At 36.9% G+C, this 24,514-nt stretch overlaps 1 protein-coding gene across 1 annotated transcript in view; it reads right to left on the bottom strand.

Moving 5' to 3' along the window:
- Positions 1–24,514, bottom strand: part of DST (dystonin) — a 423,773-nt gene that overhangs the window by 101,205 nt on the left and 298,054 nt on the right. The window contains 4 exon segments of the mRNA XM_078155307.1: positions 239–400; positions 19,641–19,909; positions 19,912–21,111; positions 22,776–23,271. Of these exon segments, the coding sequence (XP_078011433.1) occupies positions 239–400; positions 19,641–19,909; positions 19,912–21,111; positions 22,776–23,271 (2,127 nt within the window).

Raw genomic sequence — 24,514 nt, 5'->3', positions numbered from 1 at the left:
TGAAACCAAAAGAGGTTAAATGACTTGCCCAAAGTCACAAGCATTTTATGTCAGAGGTTAAATCTGGACCCAGGTTTTCCTGACTTTATGCACTAATGAACACTGTGTCTCTGCTTTCTTATAGTTACCATAAATATAAGTGAAATAAAAACTAAGGTATTAAGATTTTTCAAAAATTCCTATAAAAGGGAACATTGTCTTATTATTAAGAATCTAAATAAAGAAATAATAAAACTACCTTCTTATTAAGGGTCTTCCACCGTGCATTAACATCTTCAAGATCATGCTCCAGGTTCTCAGTACTAGTACTTTTTGCAGCACTCTGAATAAGGCCTTGACCCAACCAATTGACCTCTTGTTGTTTAACCTGTAAAGGTTCAATCTCCTCTTTTTGGAAAGCCTGTGGATACAACATTAACAGTACACATTGCAATGCATATACATTTGTTTTCATCCTTTTTTAAGTGCTAAAAAAACCACAATTATAATATTAACTGTCTAAAGATCCCATCAATGTGTATATTCCTTCCACTAATGCAAATAACAACCCATTCACACAAAACCAATTAAATGCATGAAAGCTGAATTAAATGTAAGATGATTGTACTACCAGAACAACTTGGGAAAATTAAATGTGTGTGTGTATGTGTGTGTGTGTGTGTGTGAGAGAGAGAGAGAGAGAGAGAGAGAGAGAGAGAGAGAGAGAGAGAGAGAGAGAGAGAGAGTGAGTAATTCACTGTAAAGGAAAAAAATATTATTATTTCTTTTTACCACACCATTAGGCTTGTGCTGCAAGTTTTCCAGAGAGTGAAGGATACTTGGTATTACACAACCAGTCAATCTTTAAAGGAACTGGACAACACCATCTGTATGACTTTGGGAAAACCTCTAGACCTATGATTCTTTAAGTAGAATTAAATGACTGAAAAACAGAATAGTGACTTGTTCAGAGGGAAAAAATTATTAAAAGTTGAACTCTAGGAAGGGGCACCAAAATGACTTTTAAAAAGTTAGCACAAATAAAATCCTACCTCCCCCTCAACACTGTCTTGTCATGGCAGAACGGCTTGTTTAGTTCAATGAAACTATAAGCTGTGTAGTTGAGGGTTACTAAAGATGGACAGGTCATTGTGGAGAGTTCTGACAAAAGGTGCACCTAGGACAGCTAGATGGTGCAGTGGACAGAGCACCAAGCCTGGAGTCTGGAAGACCTGAGTTCAAATCCAGCCTCAGACATTAACTAGCTGTGTGACTCCATGCAAGTCATTTAACCCTGTCTGCCTCAGTTTCCTCATTTGTAAAATGAGCTAGAGAAGGAAATGACAAATCACTCCAGTATCTTTGCAAAGGAAACCCCCAAACAGAGTCACGAAGAGTCACAAAAATGAAATTTAAGATTCGTTAAATACAACTCCTTAACCATGGCCAAAAATGACTTTCAACAGAAATTGGAGACCAAATTGAAGGAGAGGAGCCAGATAAGATTCTGAGGTCAGTCACAAGATTCAGCATATGGCTGCCCCAACAGCCAAATACATTTGCATTTAAGCGTCATAGTCAACCATGTGAGGTACATAGGACAGATATTCTCCCCATTTTGCAGATGAATAAACTGAGGCTCAATAGAGGTTTTAGTGACTTGCATATCATCACACAGATAATGTATTCCACTAAGCTGGCAAAAAAAAAAGACAAAGAAAGGTAGGCTGGAATGATCTGAATAAAACAAAACTCTGTGTGTGTCTGTGTGTGTGCATGCATGCGCAAGAGAGAGACAGAGACAGAGACAGAGACACAAAGAGACAGAGATGGAGACAGAGACAGAAACAGAAAGAGACAGAGACAGACCCCAAAGATACTGACCTACAGGTAAATTACAGTAGATTGGCCAATTTACTTCAATCTATACTCATTTCTCTATCTGAAATTGTAGTCTACATTTGGGTAAGCAAATCAGCCAGGCACACTGACACCCACTGCTTTTACCAACACTTTTCTTTACCATCAGGATGTCCCTACTGCTCCTGGATCCACAAAACTTTGTATTTCCCCTTATCTCTGGGGGGGGAGGGGGAGAAGGTGCTAGGAGGAGATAGGGAGTAGCACAGAAGACAGAGGAGACAGACTTATATACGAAATATTCCAAAAGCTTATTAAAGTTTAAAACTGCACTAAGACTTCTGTGGTGTCTTGTATGTGCTACCAATTCTTCCTCATCCTGTAACATAATATGAAAAAAGTTACATTAGATAGATTTATATTAATAGCTAAAATTTATATAGTGCTTCATAGTTTGCAAAGTGCTTTACAAATATCATTATCCTCATAACAACTGTGGGAAGTACATGCTATTATTTTTCCTATTTTACAGATGAGGAAGATGAGGCAAACAGCTTATATAGCTATGTCAACATCTAGATGATCTAGATATAGGCTATGTAGATATTAAAGGCATTTTTTAAAATGCCTTTAATATAACAAACAGAGGACAAAAATTATTCACTGGTTCAGAAGATGACAAAAGGAAAATATTTGCTTGAAAAAAATTTTTGCACTAAAAATTAAGACAAACTTTGGCAAGTCTAGGTTTCAGAGACAAATACATTTATATAATGACAAACAGTATATAAAAATGTCAGAGTATAGATTAGTCAGTTCCATAGACCATACAAAGAAATGTTAGAGGAACTATCAGAGCAAATATTAGTGTAGTAGTGAAGCAAAACATTACTGGAGGCTGGAAAATAACTTTGAAAAATATAGAGGGGATAAAATTAGTGCTTATGAGCTTAGGGCCATATCTGACTTGCACTCCCTAGGATCCAAATTCAACTTGAAATCTCCACAATAACCTTTAAATTATTTTACATTAAAATATCTTATATTTCAATATTATTAAACTGAATATAAAAATCACTTGCATGAAATCAAAGAAAAACATGTAGGGAGGGGGAGAAGGTGAGAGGAGTTGGCATCGGAAAGAAAGGGTTATAAAAAATACAAGCAGTTGGTAGAAACTTGGAGCAAGGAAGGAAAGGTAGAATTTGATACTGTGATTCTATTTTTTGCTGAAATATTATTTAAATCAAAACTGCTAGTAACAGATCTAGTTAAGGGTAAGAACTCCACAAAAAACAAAGAAGAATGGAAAGACTACCAAACTCTTGACCCCAGAGCTCTGTATGATTAGGGCAAAGTTCTATTTTTTCCCCCTCTGTAGGAGAGAAAAGCTCTGATCCTAGCTCTAAAGAAATAGACTTTAAGGGTACATTTAGCTGGGGAACTAAGCAACTTTTGGAGTCTTTGTCCTCTTCCTGAGTTATCACTAAATGGCACCAAACATTAAAGGAGAAAATGCTGCAAAGTCTTAATGCTAAGAGCTCAATTACCACAAAAAAAAAAGGTGGCAAAACATCTGCAGAAAAAGTTCACAGAGCCCTTAAAACTCTCCTCTTGCTAGCTAGCAGTCTCATCCCTCCTCTCCTACCCTACTAGGAAAAGCACCTGGCATTGCTTCAGGACTATCATTTCACAGTACTAACAAGAACTCTCCTAATATTGTCCAGAGTCCTTATCGTTCTGTGGTAACATGATACCAAAGATGACAAGGTTTCCTTCTCCAATCTAACCCAAAAACTTTACAAAGAGAAGCTTAAAATAAATTAAAATGATCTCTGAGGCAAAGTTTACCAGAAGAGCTTAGTGAAAAATACCAAAATAGCTAAACTCCCATCTGAGTAGGAGGACAAAAATTACAGACTCCACAAACAACCTCTACTTATTACAAAGCTGCACTCTTTACTTTCTAACTTCACTCACCACTCTTAAAAACTGAGGAGATGCTGTTTGTAAAATAGAAGCTTAGAAATCCACATTCTGATGCACAGCTTGTGAGAAAAAAGTCAGTAAAAGGGAACAATTCTTTAATTTGTGTACTGTACCTTGTCTACCACCACAATACGGAAATTTATGACTCAGACTGTTTAAGCTGAATAAATTCAGTATAACTGCCCTTGAATGGTAGTGCCTGTAGCCACAATTTGTGTAAAAGCTTCATGTGAACATAAATTCACAGTGGAAGCACTCAAAAAAGGAAAGCAGGCACCATCTGGACAATCAATAGCACAGCCCTAAACAGCTGGGAATAATCCACCACTGTCAAAAATTGCCCCTAATTAATTTGTTAGAATGACCAACTTATCAGTTTTCTAGCATCTTGCAATATCTTGTTAAAATACTTTCTCCTCCACCCCCAACAAAATGCTGAATTTGATGGTTATTTATCAGAGAAATAGGTGGCACTCTGATGAGGGCAAAACAACAAACTTTCTTGGGCCTGGGGCCAGCAATTCTGAGTTTCACATTTCAATTAATTACCTGAACTGATGGAAAGCCATTGCATATAGACACCAAAGTCTCTGAGTTTGTGCTTATTTTCCAAGAGACTGCTTTATTTCTCACAGGAGTACATTCTGAAGAAGACTTTGGGCGGTCTGACTCCATATCCTGATCAGAAAGCTGCACCTCAAATTCTTCTGGAGGTGTATCAGACTTTTCTAAATCACAGAGTATCACATTTTCTAATAGAGTTGTGCTGCCACAATCCACATTATTCATCATCACATCCGTGAACTGGGAGTCTAAAGCCTGTGGTCCCCCTGATTCACAAACCTCACACATCTTTTCCCCTTCTCTATGGTCAGAATCATGGTTGCCCTCTCCACTTCTTGGCAGAAACAGTGTGTCTTGCCTCATGACACTCTCCTTCAGACCATTCTGTACCTGGCAATATTCACCTTGGATCTCTCTCTGGTGCTTTTCACATTTCTGTGGCTCACTTAATTCTGTTGTTTCTACTTGAGGAACAACATGCAAAATCAATTTGTGGTTTTCATCTATATGGTCACTACTACAGGAAAGCAACGGGATTTTTTGTTCACTGTTAGAATTAACAGAAATAAAAGGTCTGTACTGTTCTATTACATGGATCTCTTCTGCTGAGGACAAGCTTCTGACTTGACTTTGGGTCCCAGTCAAAATGTCCTGTTTCTCTTCCCTCTCTGCTGGAGGGCTGCATAAACCAGAGTCATCTTCTTCAGATGTTAGAGAATTAGTGCCCCATCTGCACTTGCTTGCTTTAGTGATACTTGACAAGTCAGCAGAATCAACAAATGAGTTTTCACTCTTGTTTGCATAATCTGTAAAACTGGGTGGGACAAACATTCTCCAGGAGCGCCTATTCTCTTTCTTTTCTGTGTGAGATTTTGCCTTGGGTAATGCTGTGGTACGGATAATATCACTGTTTAGTTTGAGCCCATCGAAGATCATTTTTTCATCTAACTTGTTAGCTTCCCGACCTCTAAGCTCAAATGCACTGGAAGAAGTTGGGGCACCATTAGAGCACAAAGAACCAACATCCAGTGTTCTGTGACTGTAGGGTAAGGTCCGGTCCGTAAAATGCCTGGAAGACAAGCTACCTTTAGACCCAGAGTCGATCTGTTCATTCAGCCTGACAGTATCATAGATTGACCTCTGTGGGACATAACAGTCCTCAATATTTAGATCCTCCTCCTCTTCACCCTTCCCAACACATGGTGGATTCTGACGTAAACAGTCTGGTCTGCTGAGTGGCTTCCCCATTTTGGAGATATTTAAAATATAGAACGTGGCTTGTAATCCAGAAAATGAGAAGTAAGGTAAAGCGTAAGTGTTTTTAAAATTGCACTTATCAACTGAACTACTTTACCAAAAGGACACCCATGTATGCACATTATACATGTCATAATTTATGAGGTGTTTGAGGTCATCAGCAGTGCATCAGCGTAAATGCAACTATATTACCTGCTTACTTTTTCTTACAGTTATTTTAAGATATAAAGTGCATCAAAAACAGAAATTCCCACCCCCAAATCAAAGTCACACACATACACACAGTCACACACACACACACATATACACACACACATACTCACTGACATAAACAAACAGTGGCTCAAATACTCAGAACATTCCACAGCCAGTCCATTTCTGTTTTAGGTCAAAATCTGCATCTGAGAGATCCTGCTTAACCCTCCAAATGAATAAGCATCATAGCAGGCTGTGGATTAGCTCCTGTAGAGGTCTGATTAACTGTAATCCATTTAAATGGCTTGAAAACTTCCATCTCCTTTATAAATAAGACATGGCTCCGACACTTAAAAGAAAAACACAGTAGCTGTGTACAGTTCAGATCAAGGCACAGAACAAATCTTCAGGAAAAATAAGTTAAATCTATTGTTGTAAGAAAAATAAAAATGTCTTTTACTTTTGTTTTTTGGCAGTAGCTATAAATAACCTTGACTCAAAGGGCAGTTTTTCTTCTTTCCCATAGTCAGCTTCTTTGTGGTGTATTCAGAACTTCCAAAGAAAAATGCAGCTTTCTGGGCACCCAGGACAGTACAATCAAGCAGCAAACTTCAAAGCAAAAAAGGTTGCTGTGTAACAAGATGATAATCATTCCTTTCAAAAACGGACTCTTGGAAAAGATCCTTATTCGAAGTATTCTCCTTGAGAAGGCTTTTTCACCTAAGACAGCTGCAGAGCTGAAAAACAAGTGGTTTTGTTTTTTCCTCTAAGGCACAGCATAATTCCCATCCAGTTTAGATGCTACACTTCTCCACATTCTGTAGCTAATAAGCTGCTCCTGGTTTCACCGTCATTTTGAACGGCAGCTGTAGCAAAGAAGGTAGAAAAGGCACCCGAGCAAGAGGAACTCCGGCACAAGTAGCATCCAGCGTGAAGGCTAAGCCTTTCAGCTCTCTTCTGGCTTCTTACAGCAAGCAGTACGAACCCGGCAGGCAGCCTCCCAACAGTGAGCTTAAAGAAACGCCCTTTTTCATTCTTTAGGCAACATCTGCTACTATCCCATTCGTGCTGAGTATTATTCTTTCCAAGCTCTCCTTCGTAGGTGCCTGACCTCTCAGCCCTCTCAATCACTTATCATGACTTAACTTTTTAATCATCTTTTCACGTTTACCATTGGTCTCTTCTGAGTAAGCAAGAACTATTTCAGGGGGAGGTACTTAAAGGCTCAAGCCACAGAAGAGCAACAAAGTAAGTGGTGGTGACATCATGCCAATCACAAAATTCTATCATACCAATCAGAGAAGTCTTGGACTTAGGGCGGAGAGGCAGCGTTCGGGAGACCACTGAATCACTGTTTATTTGTATAAAAAAAAATGTAAAAAGATTGGCGATGCAGCTGAAGCAGGCAACCTGACTTCAGAAACTCCATCTAATTTCCATAACATTTGGTAACATCTAGACCACAGTAAAATGTATATAAAAACAATCCAGAATTACAAAGAGCCCTAACCTTCAGAGAAATTCAAACTTTTATCATATTAGGGATCCTAATTATTCAAGCAGGGCTTTGCAATGAAATGTATTGAGCATTTTTGAAATGTTTTGGCATTTTAAAGCCAGCATATGAAAAAGAAAATCTTTCTCTAGAGTAAATCAGCCCTGTGCAAACAGCTTCCTCAGCATCACAGACTTACATGTAACTTTCTAAGATTCTATACTTCTCTCAAAGTCAAGAGAAAGACCAAGGACAGTATTAAAAACTGTGAACACTATAGGAATTTTATTAGCAAAACAACTCACATTTTTTATAAGTGGGAAACAAATAGGAAGCAAAACTTTGGCTACATAGGAGAGATTTACATTTCTCTTTAAAAGAAATTCCATCCATCTATAAAGTGAACTGGATTCTATATAATTATACTTTTTTTTTAATTTAAGAAATGTGCATTGCCATAGCAGCAACCAGTCTCAAGTACATAAATGTGTGTATATATAAATATAGATATCTGAATTTCATTAAAAATCATATATAAAAGGCCAAAGCTAAAGTTACAGGGATATTCTCTTACCATTTTATAGAAGACAAATGAGGTGGGGGGGGGAGATTTGAACCTTTCCATGTCTAGTTAGAAAAGGATATTTTTCACTTAATTCTACTAATGCTAATATTGAATCACAGACCAAAGAAGCAAAAGGTATCTTAGAGGTCATCAAATTCAACACCTTCATTTTACAGATGAGAAAATAAAGACAGAGTAAAGTTACTTGTCCAACGTTACAAACACAGTAAGGGACAAAACTAGGATTCAAATCCAGGTCTTAAGATTCCAATATCAACACTATTTCTACTACATTACACTTATTTCCTTTTTAATGCAAATTTTAGCAATTCTGATACATGACAGTATATGATTACTTTAAATTAAAAAAGACTCATATTTAGACAGTTCAATAGCAAAGGAAGGAAACAAGGAGGGAGGAAAGTAGAGAGTGAAAGAAGACCGAAGAACCAATAGCACATCTATTTAAACACTAATTTTCATTTTTTTAAGAGCACTGATTAAACACCAATGAACAAAGCATCCTGCTAGGTGCTGGAGATACATTTTTTAAATCATTCATGCTCCATGATCATAGCCAAATACAGCAAGCATTATACAACATTAAGATTACAAAACATTTTACATGTTAGCATAATCGATCCTCACAACAACCTTTTGAAATAGTTGTTATCTCCATTTTACAGATGAAGAAACTGAGGCTGAGAGTGACTTGTGTTTGGTAACACACTTATGGTATCTGGGGCACAACTCAGACTCAGGTCTTCCTGACACCAAGCTCAGTGATTCCACCCTGTGCCACAGAGCTGCTTAATAACTTCATATTTTGTGAAGGGAGGAGGTATCACATATACACAAGTGGAAAGAAGGAATTTAGACAAAGTACTCCAGGAAAAAAATGTTCATTAAGGCAAAATGAATTTTAGTATACTGAAATTTCCTATCATTCAGCATTAAAGGATATGGCACCTACCAAAGCAGCTATTATAACTACAGAATAGAAACCAAAGGAAAAATGTGAATGTATATGTTAAATATTTGATGTATGCAAATGCCTATTTTTATGATTTCATTAAATTCTTACAAGTCAAAATTTGTACTTACTAGAATTGCACTAGAACTGATGCCCCCAATTTGAATATAGCTGTTATATGTACCTATGCTTTATCTGAAGATGCCCCATCAATATATCCAACAATACTTATATTCTCCTTCTTTAATCTTCCCTATAATTTCCTCTATTGTTGGTTGTTATAATTACTTGGAAACATAAAGCCTTTAGTATTTACTAAATCTGACATAGTCATTACAGATTAAACTCTGTCAAACAGATAGTAATCTCAAGATCTGGGGTATCAAATGAAACAAACACATAAGTGAGGATGAACAAGGCATTATTTTTGCAGATAAGTCAACACTATTTCTTCATCTATACAGAAAAAAAAATTTAGATCCTGTCAAAAGCACTATTGTATCAATAGGCTGCTACTAGTTTCTTCCAGCATATGCTAATAATCAGTGGAAGGTGATTTCTGAGGCCAGATTATTTTAGAAAGATGAACATAACGCTGATCAAGAAACAAAAACTGCTTGTTATTTCTAATACAACATTTTTAAAACATGGTATTTTTGCCTGCTTTTTTAACTTTATTAATCTTTAAAGATAAATTAAAAACTGTAGATGGGAAAATACTTGCAAAACTGTATCAGAAATGTCAAGAATGCACTGTTGTCCAGAGAAGACAGGATGCTCTTATCTTTAGTCAGCTCAGAAGAACAAACATCTATGTGGTGAATTGCAATTTTGTTCAAGCTCAATGACAGAAATCTCTGCCTGGCACAGTTTCTTAAGAAGTCCAGATATGAAGCTTGTCTCTTTAGGTATGCATTTTGCAATCTCAATACAAAGATTAGTCCTTTGCAGTAGCAATTCCCACTGTCCTTCAGGAAACAAAGGAACCATTAGCTGATAAAAACTGACAATTTCTTATATTTCTAATTTTAAAACTGGAAAGATTCCTTAGGGAAAAAAAACTGAACAGTTTTCATAAGACCTCAAACTGTCATTACAAAAGAGTACCTTTGTTTCTCAATGGAAAAGGCTTCACTTTCTATAGCCCAATACCCACAATAAAGTCAATTCCACGGATTGTAAAAGCCTTTCTAATAACAGTCTACCCCCTTTAACCCTAAACTGTTCAGTTGTGTCTTTTGTTAGGGAATCTCAGATATTTTTCCAAGTATGGGCTATCTTGTTATATTCCTAGGTTATGGTATCCATGAGGTCTGTGCTACAGTCCCCATCCTATGAAGTTACTTGATATAAAATGTCAAATTTAAAATAATCCAAGTAAGAAACTAAATACTATATTGGCATTTCATTACTACCCAAAGATTTCTTAATATGAAATATATAAAGGCTATTTATTTTAAATAAAATTAATTAGGGTTATTGAAATCCATTTTTACTGAGCCCACTCAATATAGGTTTCCTTTAGGAAACATTTCTGCCAGTACTCATCAGATTGAAAGAATGTTAAACATTTCATTCTTATAACAAAGAAAGTCAAAGACTGAAGAGAAAATACTGAACCATTTACTCCTTATCTTGAGTATATTTTAAAATGAAAATCAATCATCCTAATTTATATTTACTATAGCTGCCAATGTTATATATGTTACCATTGAAGACAGCTAGATAAGGGCTAAATATTATTATTGGTCTTGGATTGACCATCTAAACAAGGAATTCTTTCATATACTTTCTGTACCTTCCCATACATCCCCAAGAAAACCCCTTTCCCCCCACACAATAAAGAAAAAATGTACATTAAATAAGACATATGTAACCTGTATTTTCATTCACATTCACAAAGAAACTATCATTTCTGATGGCAACAGAAACAGACAAGAAACAATCACTAGGCATCTAGGACAGAAGCTTCACATAGAGTGCAACAGAGTAGAGGCATGCTGACTAAATATAAGAGTTAAACTAAATCCTTCCTTAAAGCGTGACCTAGATAGCTGATAGAACAAAACTACTTGAGGGCAGGGACCAGTTCATCTTTGTGTTTGGATCCTCACACCTAATATGGTACCTGGCACATATCACGTGCTTAATAAATGTGTGTCAATTGATTTTTCTGCCTGTAGGTGAACTTGGTAAATGGCCTCCCCACATTATAGAAATTGTCTCATCTGATCTCCACATTTTATCAAGACAAGGAGAGCCCACAGAAATTCACTGCCTTTTCCAAATTCACATGGCTCCCATCCCAAAGCCCTCCCTGATATACCATACTACTTTCTTTAGTGTAGCATAATGAAAAAGACACTAGACTGCGCTCATAGAAGTTGCTCAAAATATAATGTTCCAAGGTCACTTCTCAGTGTGTTACTTATAGTACAAAAATACAGTGGCTATAGTGCAACATAGTTTTTGGTATTTTGTGAGGTATGTATGGCAACACTGTGAAACGGATAAACTGTAATCAGTTGTGATTTGGAATGTCTGGAATTTAAAATGGATATTCTCATAAACATGTGGGGCCCAGGTGAAGTACATGTGAGGAATTTTTTTTATCACACAAACAGCTTTGACTACAAAAATTCAGCACCTATTGCAGAGTGTTATGAAGAAAATAAAAGGACTAAATATGAGTAGCTTGAGGCATAATCCCACCCTCATCTTCACTCCAGGCACTGATCAAAAACCATCCCCAAAATAACAACAGAAAAATTAGAATACACAATTTTGAAACATATCCTGTGGTAATTCATTCTTTAAAAAACAGATTTTACCAGAATCATAATTACTAAGACATTCTTCAAAAACTCAAAGAAATTAAAAATTGGAAATGACCTGAGGTCATGTAATCCAGACTATGCCTGACAAATGGGCATCTTTTGTCTTTGCTTAAAAATTCCTAGAGTGGAAACTAACTACTCTCACAAGACAATATATGTTACTTTTGAATAAGTCTAATCTTTATGGAGCCTTTTCCTTATAGTGAGCCTCAATCTGTTTCTTTGACTTCTATCAATTGCTTTTAGTGCTGTCCTGAGGCTAAACAAAACAAATTTAAGTCTTCTTCCACAAAGCAGGCCTTCAAAACACTTGAGAGCAGATATTATGTCCCTCCTAAACTTTCTGTTATGCTAGTTAGCTCCAGATCCTTCAACTAACCCTCATGTGATGTGCCCTCAAAGCTATTTGACCATTCTTATCACATGCCCTTCGGTTTATCCGCCATGATGCCATTGGTCCTCTTTGAGAACAAAGGATGAACAACAAAACAATTCTTCCTAAAATGTGATGTCCAGCACTGAAAATAATATTCCGAATATGTTCTGACCCACACATAACATACTTCAACAAATGTTTTGCTAAAATCTAATTAAATTCTAGTAACTGTCAAAAAAAAAAGGAACTGAAGTTAATCTTGATTGATGTTTTCTTGATCTAGCTCTTAGGAATTACTGTTTCTTTTTCTAGTCACTCACTGATCATACCTGACCATATTATGTTTTATAATTTTGCCAGAAATCAAGGTCAAGCTTACTTATCCAGAGTGTGAAGACTAAACTTTTTCCTTTAAAAAAAATCTGATACAACAATGTTTTCCCTTCTCTTTTAATTGCAGGACTTCTCCTGTATTCCATGAATTGGATTCCAAAGATGACTCCCCATGTACCAATTGGTTTTATACCCTGAGATGTATATCATATGGGTCTGGTGATTCCAAGTCATCAACGGTATCTAGGTACGCTCTTATAATCTCCCTACACATATATCCTGAATTTCAACATGACATTAGCCATTTTAATTCCAGTTCAAAGATTAAACTCCTTGACCAAGGAAACAGAAACACAAGAAATAAGTAATTCTGATTTCTATTGTCCTCTCTTATCATTTCACACCTACTCAGAGAAATGGTTATATCTATGAACAAGAAATTTCCTTTTGCTATTCTTAGCTGTTCTCACCATCCTCAGCTTGCTCCAACCTTTAGTGCTCATGGCTCTACTCTTGCGCCATGTCATCATGCTCTTAGATTCTTCCTCCATTACTTGCTCTTTTTCTTCCAGTCTACTCTCTTGAGGCTCTCTCTTAAATTAATTTCCCCATTATTGGCAGTAAAGATGGGAGAATGGCCAATCACAGAATTAGAAATCACTAATCAAAAGAGGCCTTGATAACTTGTTTAGTCCAACCAACCCACCACAATTTAACAGAAAGGAAAATAAAGCTCACAAAAATTAAATAATCCACCCAAAGTTACAGAGACTGTCGACAACAGCACAGGAACTAGAACTGCAGGATGCTGCCTACCAGTTCAGCCTAATGTTCCTGTCACGACCCATGATGTTAAATAAAAACATTTTTCTTTGGCCATCCCACATAGCTGGAAAAAACTTTCTCCTTACTTCTGCATCATGGAATCTCTCTCTTTTGTTAAATTACAGCATAAATATTATCTTCTGTATAAAGTCTTCCCTGATCCTCCCAACCTCACTGATAGTGCCTTCCCTCCCAGTATGTCTTCTATTTTACTTTCATTGTTATTCAGTTGTGTCTGACTCTGTGACCCCATTTGGGTTTCTCAGCAAAGACACTAGAGTGGTTTACCTTTTCCTTCTCTAGCTCATTTTACAGATGAGGAAACTGAGGCAAACAGGGTTAAATGACTCGCTCAGGGTTACACAGCTAGTAAGTGTCCAAGGCTGGATTTGAACTCAGATCTTCCTGACTTCAGGTACGGCATTTTATCCACTGCACCACGTAGCTGCCTTACTATTTTAGTACTTTAAATTTATTTACTATAAATATGCTATACATCCATATGCATCCATATGCATGCATCTATATGCCATATATACTTGTATCTATACTTGTTGCTCCCCCATTAAAATCTAAACTCCTTGAAAGCAGGAATTGTTTCATTCATTGTACTTTTATTCCCAGGTGCTAGCACAGTGCCTGTCACAGTTTACAAGCTTAATACTTTTTGACTGATTCCATACTTGGAAACATGTATAGACTCATTCTTTAACCAATCAATTCTTTTTTATTTAAAATAAGAATAAGCCACAGAGATTCTTTCATACCTTTGGAAAGATAATGATTTGAACAGCATTCAGAGTAGCAGTCTGCTTTGCTCCTACTGGACCACAAGCTTAGTCCTACAGTTTATATAACAGTTCAGATACCAGGGATCTGTTTAAACAATGTCTAAATCTCAAGTAGGAAATTTTTAGGATAGAATGATGTGGCAACTCATAAATGGAAAAAGTATGTGGCTCTTTTATTTCAAATTTGCTTGGAAAATGCTCTTCTTATTTGGATTTATGCCACAGATTATAAGAGAGAACCCAAAAAAGAGTTAGGGGCAGCTAGGTAGCACAGAGAATAGATCACCAGACCTGGAATTAGGAAGACCTGAGTTCAAATCCTGATGCAGACACTTACTAGCTATGTAACCCCAAGTCACTTCACCTCTGTTCAACTATAAAATGAACATCATAATAGCACCTATCTCACTAGGTTTTTATAAGGATCAAATGAGATACATTTGTAAAGCGCTCAACCAAAGGCCTGCCACATAATAGGTGTTTGATAAATTCACTCCTTTTTTCCTTCCTTCCTTTCTAGTGGACAGAGGTCGGACAAGTGAATTCAGAAAACTACAAGTTCAAATTCTGCCTTGATGCTTACTAGCTATGGCTTGACCATGAGCACATCACTTAACCTCTCTAAGCCTCAGTTTCCTCAACTGTATAATGGGGTTTTAGAAGGCACTTTGAAAACTTTAAAGTGCTGTGTAAATGTCATATATCAATATTAGTTTTTCTGTTGAAATCTTGAGGCAAAGGCAGGATCATAGGATCACAAACACACTTCTCTGGAAAATTGTGGAGGGGATTTTTGGTTAGATATGAGTTAAACCAACTGGCCTCTGACATCCATTTTAACTTTGATCCTCAGTTACTTTCGTGAAATTCAAATGAAAGGATGAATGGGAAAGTGTTTTGCAAACTATAGAACAATGCCTACAAGAAAATGAGTGTATTAGCACTGGAATTTGTTTATTGAGGGAGTGGAATTTGTTTATTGAGGGAGTACCTGAATCACACCAGCAGAATGGCCACAGACCAGGCAGGAAATGAGGTTAAACGAGGTACGCAGGGCCAGGAAGGAGTATGGTTTTTCACCTATGACCTACATTTTCAAAATTCACCTGGTGAGCTATTCACACCTCTCCACTAGCAAAATGATCCTGGTGAGCTATTCACACCTCTCCACTAGCAAAATGATCAGTGTGTGATATTATATGTAGAATTTAGTTGTTATAGTGAGAAGTACAACATAAATAGCTACAAAATTGATGCTTGAGATGTCAGGTGTGTTAGAAAGAATCAGAGCTCAAGTGAATCCTGTGAGATGTTGTTTCAATGGCTACGTTATCTGAAAGTAGCAAACTGTGAAAAGCGGAACGCACAAAATGACATCGGTCTCAGCAGGCATTACATTAGGCAGTAACTTGGAGATTAATATGCCTTTGGCATATCCTAAATAATTCTACTAACAGTAAATTAGAGCCTCTCCACTTCAGAATTAAAGATAATTATTCCTACTTTTAAAAATATAAGAATATCTAGTTCAGAATAATGTTTTTAATCACTGCATTCTAAGTTCCTATTTCAGATATTTAATTTTTTTTTACTCTTCTAAAAACATAAGATTTTTAAACAATCTACAATCTCTAGCTGTATAATTTCGGAAAAGTCAAAGCATAAATTTGCACCTCAGATTACCTAGTTTCAGTAGTATACCATAGTCCTATTGAGTGAAAAGCACCCTCTGTTGGGTGCCAGAGTAAGTACTCCTATATCATTTCAGTGTTCCTCAGAAGAAAATGACTTCATTTTATATTAAGGAAAATTGTTCCAGGGTTAATTTATCTAGAGCACCTTAGGGGAAACTAAAACTACTGGAACTGTTAAGGGTCAAAAGTGTATTATATTATAAAGTCACTGAAGCAACAGGAGACTGCATACTTTCCCTCATAATATTCACACATTTGTTTCACATCATATTTCACATACTAGGCCAATTAATAACCAGCTCCTAAGTATGTGCATGTCTAGGTCCTTGGTTCACCAAGAATTCCAAATGCTTCAGTCTCCTTGCATAAAAGTTCTCCACAAGACACAAGTGGCTTCCTAAAAGATGTATGTATTGTGGTTAAAGTTTAAAATGCCTAGAAATGTTTAAAATACACATCGGAGTTGTGAACGAATCAGTCTGCCAGTTGAATTCAGATTAATTCAGAAAGATACTATCATAAAATCCAAGGTTTATCCACATTACATCACCACTGTTCCTGTTGTTTTAGTTCACAATTCACATGAACCAATGTACCTCAATCAGTGCTTGGATTTTAGACAGCTATGGAATATTTCCCGGTCAAGTTCTACTATTGAAATACCTTGAGGGAAAGACTGGATCTAAAGTGCCATATCTACAAACAACATTGAACAAGGCAAACGATATGGTGTACCTTTACAAGGATAAGAGGGAGAATGAGTAGAAAAAAGGTTATTTGCTGTAGGAAATTTTCCATGGGGGAAAAAAAAGTAAGACATGAACACTGAACAATGACTTTAAAAATTACATTACTTTCTTTCACTAGAGCTAATTAAATAAACTGATGTTTCTATGAACTTCTGATCTCACTTGAGATCATTCTCTACACCTGTTGTAACCTTTGCTAACATTTCAAATTTTGCTGAAACGTGTTTTAAAAATTACATAAAATATAAGGATTTGAAAACAATTGGCTGTTTTGTTTCAACGTGTTACACTGGACCACAAATCAAGCTCAAAGCATATACTGATAGCCAATTTTTTTTTATCAAGATCCACTGAAATCAGTCAATTCCTACTGTCCTAAAATTAATAGAAAGACAATAAGTCACAAAATGCTAACCAATTCATTTAACTTTTTAAAGCCTCTTAACAATTGATTAATAAATGAATCTGTATAACTGACTTGGTAAAAAAAAAAAATCATGCTACCAGTCTTCAAAAGTAATTTTCCAAAGGAGGAGGCCACTTTTTTTCTCTGGAATCACTTTGGGAATTAGGAAAATCTTTGTGTACAGTTGGAGGAAGATTCACCACATATAATACCACCTTCATTCCACTGTGTATTTTTATTACACACAGTTTTAAGAGTTGCCTTCAACAACAAAATGAGTTACCTTTTCAAACACAAGTTCAAAGAATACCTGAATAAATTTAAGTGGCTTCATGTTGATTTTTACAATTAAAACAAAAAAAGTTAGTATTGTCCTACAACCAAAACTAGAGCAATAGCTTCAAAGTTGCATCAGAAACTCCCACTTTTTTTACAGAAATATTCCTACAAAATTTAGATCAACTATGAGATATTCAAATCTGCACAGTGCTGAGAATACTACAATAGGTAAGTAGTGCTTTACTTCATGAGGATGAAGGGTCTTAAGAATCACAGAATGTTAACACTAGAGAAAATATTAAGAGATCATTTGTCAAACACTCTTTATTTTATGGATATGTAAACCAAACCTAAGAGAGGTGATGTGACTTCCCCAACGTCAAATTATATGAGTATGATAGGACTGGGATAGGAATTAGACTTGTGATTTTATGTATAGGAAACTCCTAGATAAAGAGAAGATGCAGTTTGGCACTTTCTTTGCAGCATCTTGTCTTTTTTTGTTTGTTTGTTTTTTGTTTTTTGTTAAGGCAATGGGGTTAAGTGACTTGCCCAGGGTTACACAGCTAGTGAGTATCAAGTGTTTGGTCTGAGGTCACATTTGAACTCAGGTCCTCCTGACTTCAAGGCCGGTGCTCTATCCACTGCGCCACCTAGCTGCCCCAAACAAAGTTGTTGTTTTGTTGTTGTTGTTTTGGCTAGGCAATGGGATTAAGTGACTTGCCTAGGGTCACACAGCTAGTAAGTGTCAAGTGTCTGAGGTCACATTTGAACTGAGGTCCTCCTGACTCGAAAAACAGTGCTCCATCCATTATGCCACCTAGCTGCCCCTGAAGCATCTTGTCTTAAAGTAGACTGGAGCACTAAGAGATTAAGTGATTTGCCCAGAATCACAACCAGTGTTTATCAGAGGAGGGACTTAAAACCCAGGTCTTCCTGGCCTAAAGGCTACTTTTCTATGAGCAAGATGAAAGGAGAAAATTAATGTGAGTTTGCACAGATTTCACATTTGCCTGCTTTATAAAACTGTTAACAGTTTGGAAAAATATGTTGTGGAATATCGTGGCTAAGAAAGAGAGATTTTTTTCACATTTATTTATTTTAAATGTTTAATTAATTTATTTTGAATCATCAACAATCACTTCCATAAGCTTTTGAGTTTTAAATTTTTCTCTCTCTTCCTCCTCACCTCCCTCCCCAAGATAGTGTGCAATCTGATATGAAAGAGGGATATTTATGACACATATCTGGAAAACTGAATGTTCTTTAAGACAAATAACTGTTGTCCTGTCCATTACTGATAAATTCTTTGATGCTGGTTGAACTATTTTGAATTACTAAACATATAGTACAAAAAAAATGGTGCCAAAAAAGGAGAAAAAAATAAGTATAGCCTCAATGTTTCCTGATCTATAAGGCCATGCGATAATGCTACTGAGAAAAGGAAACTAAAATACTGCTACAAGATTTGATTTAGTGAATATATTTGGAACCCTATTCCATCTATGTTCTTTTCTGATGGGAAACAAATGGACTTTTTCACCCTGTGGTTTTCATTTTCTTCCTCTTTACATATAAATGGTATAATACACCTTCAAGTGTCCTTACAAAGACATGGTATATACGTCTTGAGATTCTACTAGTATACATGATATCTGAAATAGTATTCTTGATTCCCACAAGATAAATGTCTAATCATTAGTGCCCTCTCTCATGCCCAGTGACCTCATTAGTCTTCAGTCTTCACATTGCTGAGGGTGCACTTCTCCTATCACCATCAAATGTAATGTCAATCAAGGACTAACTCAGTGAAGCAAGGGATAAGTAGGTTACTTGGAGTTTAAAATATATGAACTCAATAAAGGGAGGAAATAGGAAGGATATTGGAGAAACCAAATCAAGAAGAATGACAGGATAGCACAAAATAAAATGAAAAGGGAGTGAAAAGTTCAGGGGGAGCCATAATTTACTCCAGAGGAGAATGTGGGGAAATAAAAAAATTAAGAAAATCAAACTGGTTTGCTATAGAATGGATTACTGGTGTGAACCAGGGCATAAGAAGAACCAGAGCAGCTGACTGAAATCTGGCTAAGGTCTTATCAGAGCCAGAGGACACCAAGATCAGGTTGTTTTCATGTCTCTAAAGAGGACTCCAATTCCTAGGGCAGCCCTTTAAGTGACCCAGACTCCAGATAAATTGCGTTCTACTGAGCTACCCCGGAAGAACAAAGATTCACTGGATTCACTCAATCCAGACCTCTATACTAGCCCTTCAACCACCTGCTCCCTTCTTACATCAGATAAACAACGTCACCTAAGCAAAATACACCCATCACTATTCACATTCAACTACGGCGCAGCAGCTAGCCTTGCAGTTCATACAAAAAAAAAAAAATAGAACCCCATGGCTACACTTACTAGAAATTGATTCTTGTAATAATAAAAAACATCCACAAAATAAAAATCTCCCTACCTTGAACACATTAAGTTGCTGGTTGATTGTTTCTGTTTCCATTCCAACGGTGCCCTGTGACTCTTCGTGTTCTTCAGCTTTCTGGAGAAGATTATAAATTTTCTCTAATTTATTGTAAAATTCTTCAAGCCGGGAAATAGTCCCTTCAACTTCTTCCTCTCTGGCCTTTGCTCTGTCCATTAATTTATTGCACTGTTTGCTCAAAGCTTCCAAGTCTCTCTTACTTCCAACAAGATCAGGAGATGTTTCCTCTGTGGTCAGCATCATTTGCAGGTTTTATTGGCATTTTCATTGTCAGTTATAAGGTTTTCTAGTTTCTTTAGAAAGTTCTTGATATCACTCTTCTGCCTTTGCAGTGTGTCTCTATCTCTTCCCACCGAAGCCATGCTGTCCAGTTCATCATCAAATTCTGCAAACTGAGAAAACATTTCTCGGATGGTGTTCTGGAAATGCCCAATGCCCTGAAGCTTTGTCTCTAAGAACGAACATTTTTCTTCAACTTGCTGGCTGACTTCACTGTGCTCTTGTTCTAAAGATTCTGCCTCTAACAAGAGATCTGAGGTTCCCTTTGAATCTGAAGCTTCCAGTACCAGGTCCTGGGCAAACTTTTTGGCTGATTCTATCTGGGGTTTCAAGGCCTGAAGGGATTTCTGCTGGGCCTGCATGACGGTCAAGTGTTTATTACTGCAAGCCTGAGGTCCTAAGGAATTATGAACTTCCAGCTGCTCCTTGGCACACCTAAGTTGCCGGTGGGCTTCTCTGATATTCTCTTGGAACTCTCTCAGCTGCTGTGCCATGTTCTCCAGGGAATGTTTCTTACTATGGAGTTGTTCAGTGACCATGTCTACTTTCTCGATCAATGTCTTATTCTCTTCTCTAACAGCCTCTTTGTCTGTCTCACTGGCACTGAGCAAGCTATTTGCAGCATTATTTAATAATTCCACCATTCCGAAGCGTTGATCCATTTCTTTCTGCAAACCCTTCACTTTAGTGATCAATTTCTCGGTTTCCTCAGGATCTGGGCAAACCTTTATTTCCATCAAGTTGTTTTGGCATTTGTCTATCCACAGCCTAAGGTTGTCTACATGCTCTCTGTACTTTAGGGCTTTCTCCAAACAATCATTCAGCTTCTCTTGTCTTTCTGTCATTTGTTTAATAAGGCCGTCCCAATTGGTTTTAATTGTGTTAAGCTGCAACTGCAGGTCGGCCTTCTCAGTCTCCTGGGTTTTTAATAACAAATTTTCACCTTCTGCAATAGTTTTTTCATAAGAATCATAATGGTCAGTCACAGCTTTCTTAAATTCTTTCTGGTCTTTAATTAATTCCTGTAAGACATCAAGTTTGGCTGATACAGGGCGAAATTGGTTTTGTTCTTCTTTTTTTGTGCCCAGCCAAGCCTGAAAATCTTTAGACATTTGCTGAAACTGATGGGAGCTCGCACAGGCTGACTGAAGTTGCTGAACATGATTTCCTGCAAAGAATATTACAGATTAATTGTCTTTTGTCACAAGATATTGACCAAATGTGTAAAAATTAACATCGGAATCAAAGAAAAAAAAGAACAAATGGGATGAATGTCCAGGATACTTTAAAATAAGGGTCTGCAGCTATTTTATCATTGAGTGCCACCATTGCCCATGGGAAGCCAATGATCACCAGGACTAGGCCTAATCCAGGGGACAAAGAAAGAATGGAAACATGTCCTGAAATATGACAGAGAGATGACAAAGGCAGAAGAATATAGGGGAGTGACAGGTAAAAGAGGAGAGGAAAATATATGTGAAACGACAAAGTGGTAGAGTATGTCTGTCTCAAATGCCACTCAATGTCTACAACTTAGGACCAAGGATGCCTAACCCTGTTTTTTGGTGTTGTTTTAGTCTGGATTTTGATTTGGTTTTTTTTTAGCTAATATTTATATAATGTGCCAAGCAGTGTGCTAAAGCACTTTACAGTTATCTCCTTTGATCCTCACAACCACCCTAGAAGGTAGGTGTGCTGTTATCACCTCCATTTTACAGATAAAGAAACTGAGGCAAACAGACATGCCCAGGGTCACACAGCAAGTACATAAGGCTGGATCTGAACTCAGATCTTCCTGACCCAAAGCCCAGTGGGTCTGTTCACTGCACCACCTAGCTATTCTAAATTAATCACCCATGACTGATAAAGAACAAACAATGCTTTGATACTATGTGGGAAATGATCAATATTTAAATTATACTTAGTCTAATTGTTTAATTTTTAAGAATATTTAGTCACTGTCACAATGGAGAAATGGCTACTAATGTTAAGGGACAAATATTTATTACAAACCATGTTTAAGATGCTGGAATTCCTTTAATAAAGGCTAAAAAAATATAGAGTGAAATTTCATCGTTTTTTTGCCTTTCTGGCCAGAGCTCATTTCTGCTTGCCCTAGGGGAAACCTAGCCATGTTCTTACCACCATCGGATAGGAGCAAGTGAGTAAAAAAATGTCAAAAAAAAATCCTTTATTCAAGATATTCCTGCACAAGAGTATTCTTTGATAACAACCAGGCTAAGACTACAGCGCACAAGAGATATGAAGTAGGTCCTTTTTCAGGCAGAGTTGATTACTTTTTTGTTTTCTGTTGTGAATGGGTTTATCAGAAAACACAACTTTTTTACAACTGTCTCAGAAGAAACAATTTAGCATCAATCTGCAAACTCAAATAAAAAGTATATTTCCAATGTATATATTTTTAAACCACCCCAATATAGTTAGTAACAGACCAAGACTGTGTTCTGTAGTGAAAGAAGACAGGCTCTCAGGGCAGTAGGCATTACAGTGATCTACAGATCATACCTTTTGCATAATTTGTCTTCTCTTTTACTGTAATGGTTGAGCAAGTTCTTTTGGGGGTTTTTGTTGGTTGGGGGTTATTCTGGAGGCAGGCAATCAGGGTTAAATGACTTGCCTAAGGTAACATAACTAGGAAGTGTCTGAGGCTGGATTTGAAGTCAGGTCCTCCTAACTCCAGTGCTCTATCCACTGCAAGGAAATGGGCAATATATATTGTATATGTTCTTATCTTTCTCCCTTCTCCCCATCCCCAGCAAAAAGATAGCAGAAACATAGAGATAAACAGATATTTGATTAAAACCCACAAACCTGATTTTTGTTCAATATTTTTAAATGCTTTTAAGACTCCTTCTAGCTGCCTACTGAGTTCTGCTTTTAAGTACTCTTCTCCAACCAGTACTGACAACTCTTCACAAAGGGTCTGGGCCACTTTTATATTCTTCATTTCCTGTTCTACTTCCTGCTTCATTTTTTGGGCTGTTTCCAACTGCTGTTCCATGGCATCAGGGTGTGTGCTCACAGCTAGACTGGTGCTGAGTTTATTATCCAAGTCACTTAGCTTATCAGAAAGGTTTCTCAGGAGACTTTGATACTGGGTGCTTTTAACAATGGCTTGGTCAATTCGGTCACATCTGTCACTCAATTGACCTGTCAGGCTATCCCACTTTTGGGACACAACTGTCAGCTGTTCTTTCACAGTTCCATGCAGAGGATGGTGTTCACTTGGTTTGCTTAGAATGCTCTGACCACTTGTTGTCAACTGTTCGTACTGAGGCTTCCGGGTATCAAATTCTTTCAGTAGGATCTAGGATAATGGAGGGGGGAAAAAACTGATTTACTATTGTAAATAGAACATCAAATTTCCAAGCTAATAAACAATTCACTAATAATTAAACATTTCTGTATGTGACTTTTAAGTATTTTTTTCTCTGAATATTCCATGTCATCACAGTATATCTTTTTTTTTTTTTGGCTAGGCAATGGAGTTAAGTGACTTGCCCAGGGTCACACAGCTAGTAAGTGTTATGTGTCTGAGGCCAGATTTGAACTCAGGTCCTCCTGACTCCAGGGCTGGTGCTCTATCCACTGTGCCACCTAGCTGCACCCCACAGTGTATCTTTAAATCAATGATTGATAGCATCACACCAAGATAATATATACTTTGACTGTCATGATAACATGAAAACAAAACTCAATTATAAATTTTACTCGTTGAAAAAAACCAGAATGTGAATTTTTATACATTAAGTCAATATGGAAAAATTAATAGTTGCAAGGAAAATAGGGCATTGGGTAGAGTTGATGTTATAACTATAAACAGTCAATATTGCTTCCAGTGACATCACTTGAGGCATTTTAAAAATCTCTGAAAGTTCACATCATAGGAAATCCAGAGTGACAATTTTGTAATGTATTTTAAGATTTACAAAGTACTAGATGTATATATGAGAGGCAGTGTGGCATAGCGGATTAAGAGCTTCCTTGGAGCCAAGAAGACCTGAGTTCAAACCCCTCCTCTGATATATACTAACTGTGTGTCTCTAAGCAAGTCATGAGGTATGACTATCCAATAAGGATGCCAGTTTGTCTCTATACGTCACAGAATAGGGCTCACTGCTTCACAATACAACTTCCTACACACAAATGAACTCACTCCCACAAAATGTGCTTCTGCTATTCTGTCTGACCTAACTTTAATGTCTGTTTGTTGATTTATGTGTCTTTTGATTTGTCTAACTCTAACCAGCTGTGTTCCAACAGTCCTTCCTTTCCAATCTTAAAAATTTTCCCTTTCCTTCTCATTCTGCTCATCTCTTCTCAGTACCACATTACATTGGTTTTAAGAACAGTATTATCCACAACCACAATTAAGTGAATAAAACCTCAAAGAAGCAATTTCTAAACAGTAAAAACTGTGTACTTTAGCTCCACATAACAATGTTATTAGCTGTTTACATGCTCAGATTAATAAAACTTCAAAGGAGCTCACTTAAATGGAGTATGAATAAACCATAATATAGTTGAAACAACAGCATTATTTAGCATAC

This window comes from Phascolarctos cinereus, unplaced genomic scaffold (genome assembly GCF_003287225.1).
Source record: "Phascolarctos cinereus isolate Bilbo 61053 unplaced genomic scaffold, phaCin_HiC Scaffold_5;HRSCAF=322, whole genome shotgun sequence".
Classification (NCBI taxonomy): domain Eukaryota; kingdom Metazoa; phylum Chordata; class Mammalia; order Diprotodontia; family Phascolarctidae; genus Phascolarctos; species Phascolarctos cinereus.
Note: the sequence above shows the minus strand (reverse complement) of the source record. Positions and strands in the feature narration are given on the sequence as shown.